This window comes from Antrostomus carolinensis, unplaced genomic scaffold (assembly GCF_000700745.2).
Source record: "Antrostomus carolinensis isolate BGI_N321 unplaced genomic scaffold, ASM70074v2 scaffold44125, whole genome shotgun sequence".
Lineage (NCBI taxonomy): Eukaryota > Metazoa > Chordata > Aves > Caprimulgiformes > Caprimulgidae > Antrostomus > Antrostomus carolinensis.
Window position 1 is genome coordinate 2,910 of NW_010315223.1, and position 4,497 is coordinate 7,406.

Genomic DNA, 4,497 nt, shown 5'->3' on the forward strand with positions numbered 1-4,497 from the left:
GTAAGGTAGCTAAGTTAGAGGTTATTCCAGGCAGCATTTCACTGAGGGAAGAAGACGTTACGGTTATTCCTGCTTGGTACCACTGGAGTCCCGAGTTCTCTCCTTACTGATGTGGGGACCAAGAGGGAATATACTCACCATTAGGCAAGCATGTCCTGCATCTACGTTTCTAATTAAGAAACGATGAGAACATTAATGAAGACCCTTTTTGTTTGCACAGGTGGTTTACTCACTTCTATGTGGTTTCTGTGCTCTGGAACGGCTCTCTGCTGATCTGGCTTTTCCAAGCTGAGTTCCTCGGGGGGTCACTCCCAGCATGGATTCAGCACATGCACCTTGCGCTTGGCAGAGACTCTCGGAGCGAGAACACAGGCAAGTACTCCAGCTTCTATAATGCAGCCATATGAATATTCGAAAGCTGCACTACCATGCTGTGCTGGATTTGTATTCTTTAAGTGCCACTTCATCATCTGCTTTTAAACTAGGCTCCAAGTGACTTTCCTGGAATACCAAGTCCCTTTGCCATTATTCAAGGTAGAAATCATTCTAATTTATGGATATGATGGCTTTCAGCAGTCCTTTTAGCAGAAAGGGCTGTTAGCACCTTCTAGAAGTAACCTTGCTGTGGTTGGCAATGCCTCCCATATACAAATATTTTCCCCAGTGTTCAGTTAATTTAAAATTAGGGTAAAATTTTGCTGTGGGGAGGGGCAAAATAGCCTTTTTGAAGCACTGTCAGGGTTATATTGTTCCTGTCTGTCTCAAAGTTGCTATTTTTTATCTGCAAGCAGATAGTGAGCGTTTCTCTGCGCTCCTGGTTCTCTTTCTGCTCTGGCTGCATAGTTGTCGCAGACTTGCAGAGTGCCTCAGGACCAGCGTGTTTTCCGATGGCGTCATTCATGTTGTGCAGTATTGCTTTGGACTGGGTTACTACATTGCCGTTGGCTCAACTGTGCTATGCCAAGTGCCTACTAACATCAGGAATGGTAAGTGCCTGCTTAGTTATTACCAAAGATGCAGTTTTACTCACATTTGTTTCCATCGTGGCACATGGTTTCATAGAGGGCTGCTTGTGTGAGAAGTGTGTTAACTGATGAGACATAAAAATACGTACTGGAATAGTTCAAAGTAACTACATTTCAGTGTATCACATAATTGACCACCATTATACACAAACACAGACACTGACATATACTTCCACATTAACCATCACTGTTATTTCCTGAAGGACATCTTGCATAGATACTTTCAGGATCATGATTGATCAGTTTTGCATTGAGATACCTTATGCAGGACTGTAATAGGTACTGGTTCTCAGATGCCACTACGCAACTTGAGTTCTAAAATTGGAGTTTGTTTTTTTGTTGTAAGCTTTCCTGTAAGGTGAGTTTGTAAGGCTGTCTTGGCCACTTCCTTAGTTTTCCACTGAGAACTCACCATGGCTCTGCATTGCATCAGTCACGCTCTCCCTCGGTACTGTAATGTCTCCATTAATTAAGAAAAAAATTGAGTTATATTAATTGTTTCTGTCAACACATTCCACTGAGTCTCACAACCAAGCTGCTATTCCCCTATTAGAGGCTTACTACTAGAATTTTGTAAGACAGTAACATTTAAAAATGTATGCAATGTTTTGGGATGATGCTTGGAAAAGTATTTTCTGGCTGTATATTAATGAAAAATATTTAATTCAGGAAAAGAGCTCTCTGTGCAGATCTGCTGGTATCACATTGTGGGAGTTACGATGTACATTTGGGCCTCTCTTCACCAACACAGATGTCTTGTGATTCTAGCTAATCTTAGAAAAAGCAAGTCAGGTAAGATGTTTAATTTCTGCCAACCATTTACTTAGGTAATTTTTTCCTGGTTGTTTCAATATTCTTCTGTCGCTTCTAATACCTTAAAACGCGAGTATTTTTCAGTTCCTGTACTGTGGTTGCTCTCTGTAACACTTTCAGTAGATTAAATGAGTCTGTTTGGAAAAGAGGTCGGATGGATGAATAGGAGGGATGTGTATCTGTATATATAGTTTTATAAAACTTAAAATGAAGGTCTAGCTTCTCGTATCCTAAGGACAGACAGATGCTAATGCTTACGGCTTGTACCACTCCTCAAGGACCTCCCCTCTGTCTCCATGTGGGCTAAAAATAGGTTTCCTCACTCTGTATTTGCACAAACAGACAGAGGTGGCATCTTATTTCGTTAAGTGCAGAGCTGCCAGATCAGATGGAGGTGGATGATGATGATAACTTTAATGAGTATGTTGTTCTGTAATTGTGACTAGAAGATAAAAGTTTGTTTAATGCATGTTGTTCTCAACTAGTTTCTTTCTGTTTGCTTGCAGGAAAGGTTGTAAGCCTGAGCCACAGTGTACCTTTTGGAGACTGGTTTGAGAGAGTTTCTTGCCCTCATTATTTTGCAGAGCTCCTTATATATGTATCCATGGCCATCATGCTTGGATTTCACAATGTGACGTGGTGGTGTGTAGTGACGTATGTTCTTTTTAACCAGGCACTGGCTGCTGTTTTGTGTCACGAGTTCTATCAGGAAAACTTTAGCTCCTACCCAAAGCATCGAAAAGCATTTATACCATTTGTTTTTTAGAATATTTATTCTAAAATATCTTTAGTGCAAACTGGGAAATGTTTTCTGTAAGGCAATAAGAGATGTATGGTTTATTAAAGCCAAGGTAACATCGCACATTTTCTTTAATTTTAGCTTAAAAGCTCATAATTTTAATGGTAAGCTCATCTGCATTACCAATTTATGTGGGGAAGTGTCAGGTCTCTGCATATCGTACAAGCTAAAAAGAGGTTTACTGAAGACCTTATTTCAAACTGAAGAGACGCTAATTAGCTCTTTTCTGTTTTATAATTATATCTTACGCATAAAACACTTGGCTGTTGTGCAGCAAGCCCAGATACATACACGTGAAAACAGTGTACTGAAAGGAGGGTGCAGGGAATCATTTGAACTACTGTATTTCATGCCTTGTCTAATATTTAATCATGTTTTTTTCCTCGTCTCTTTTCTCTGAATCGCTTTAGAGGGAGGCAAATTGTGTATTGTCTTTCTGTGCTTCCCTTTTGATAATTAAAAGCAGCCACTGCTTTATACCTGCAAGCACAAAAACCGGTGGAGAAAGCCGCGGTGGAGGAATGACTCATGCTCAGCAGTGGAGACAAGCCGACCCATTCTCTGCATTATCTCTGCTGCACCAAAGTGTTTACATTCACTGATGAAGACTCCTTGTTTATCCTCAAACTGGGAAAATCATGGAAGGTTCTCTATCTAGACAGACAATAGAAAAGAGTTTGCAGAAAATTAATGTTCTTGGTTATGGTGCTGTCATCTTTGTAGCAGGTTACTGGAATCCCCACCGTGTGTTAGAGGGGGGCAGTTATGCAGGATGACCGTAGCCAGGACTACACTGGTTTTTAAACAGCCTGGGAGAGCAGATGTAATGAACTGCCAAGGCAGAGAACACACAGAAACAAGTACCTGACAAGCATTGCAAAGAAATTATTTACTGGGGAGATTATGTCACGCAGCAAAGGGGTTTTTTGCACTTAACCATTTTGGTCCTTTCCATTACATGGAATGTGAATCATCAGTTTGCATGATGTAGCAGATGGATGCTGGTGTTTCAGCGTGCTCTCTACTTACATGCGTATATTATTTTGTATATGAGAAGAATTTTTATATACTGAAGTATATCTTAAGAATTATCTAATTAAAAGAGTTTATTACACCTTCTACTTCCATTTTGTGTAATTTTTCAAAATTGAGCTATGTATTTGCAAAACATGAGCAATTATTTTGCAAAAACTGTTCTGCCTGTCTTGGCTCTCGCAACCCTCTCTCCATCAGCCCCTCCATAGCTTCAGTTCACTGTGGAACATAAACAGCCCTGTTGTGGGACCGCATCTTTCCATATTGTTTTCTTTTACTGATTCCCAGGAGGCTCCTCGAGCCTGCCTACCAGCATCTCCCCTTTTACTGGTGTTCTTGGTCCTGTTTACTAGACTGTTAACTGCTTCTCAGGGAACACTTTGCCCCTGGTAAAGCACTGGGGTGCACAGCCCCCCTTGGGTTCCTGGGAAGAGCACTGGGGTGCACAGCCCTCCTTGGGTCCCTGGGGAAAGAATTGGGGTCCATGGCCCTCCTGGGGTCCCCAGGGAGAGCATTGGGGTGCACAGCCCTCAGGTCACACATACCCAAAGTGCCGCTTTGTACCTGGGCTTTTATAAACCTGGAGGTGCCCAGGCCGTTTCTATGGCATTTTTTTCCCTTCTTATGCAGCTGTTTCACTCTCCGTCCCTCAGCGCCCTTTCCCTGCCCGCAGGCAACTCCAGCGCCCTTTCCCTGGCCGCAGGCAACTCTGAACAGGGGAGTGACATGCTTCAGCTCGCCTGCTCTCCTTGGAAACTGTCCTGCCCCGCTCCTCTCACCTGGGAGCTGCAGAAGGGGTTAGAATCATAGAATGGTTTGGGCTGG

The 4,497-nt window shown here is 42.4% G+C and overlaps 1 protein-coding gene across 1 annotated transcript; it reads left to right on the plus strand.

Moving 5' to 3' along the window:
* Positions 1-220: 220 nt before the first annotated feature.
* SRD5A3 (steroid 5 alpha-reductase 3) lies at positions 221-2,618 on the plus strand (the record flags this gene model as incomplete). Its single annotated transcript, XM_010167883.2, has 4 exons — positions 221-372; positions 792-986; positions 1,695-1,817; positions 2,345-2,618. Coding segments are annotated over 4 exons (730 nt in total), but the record flags the coding sequence as incomplete, so codon positions are not given.
* Between the last annotated feature and the right edge of the window lie 1,879 nt (positions 2,619-4,497).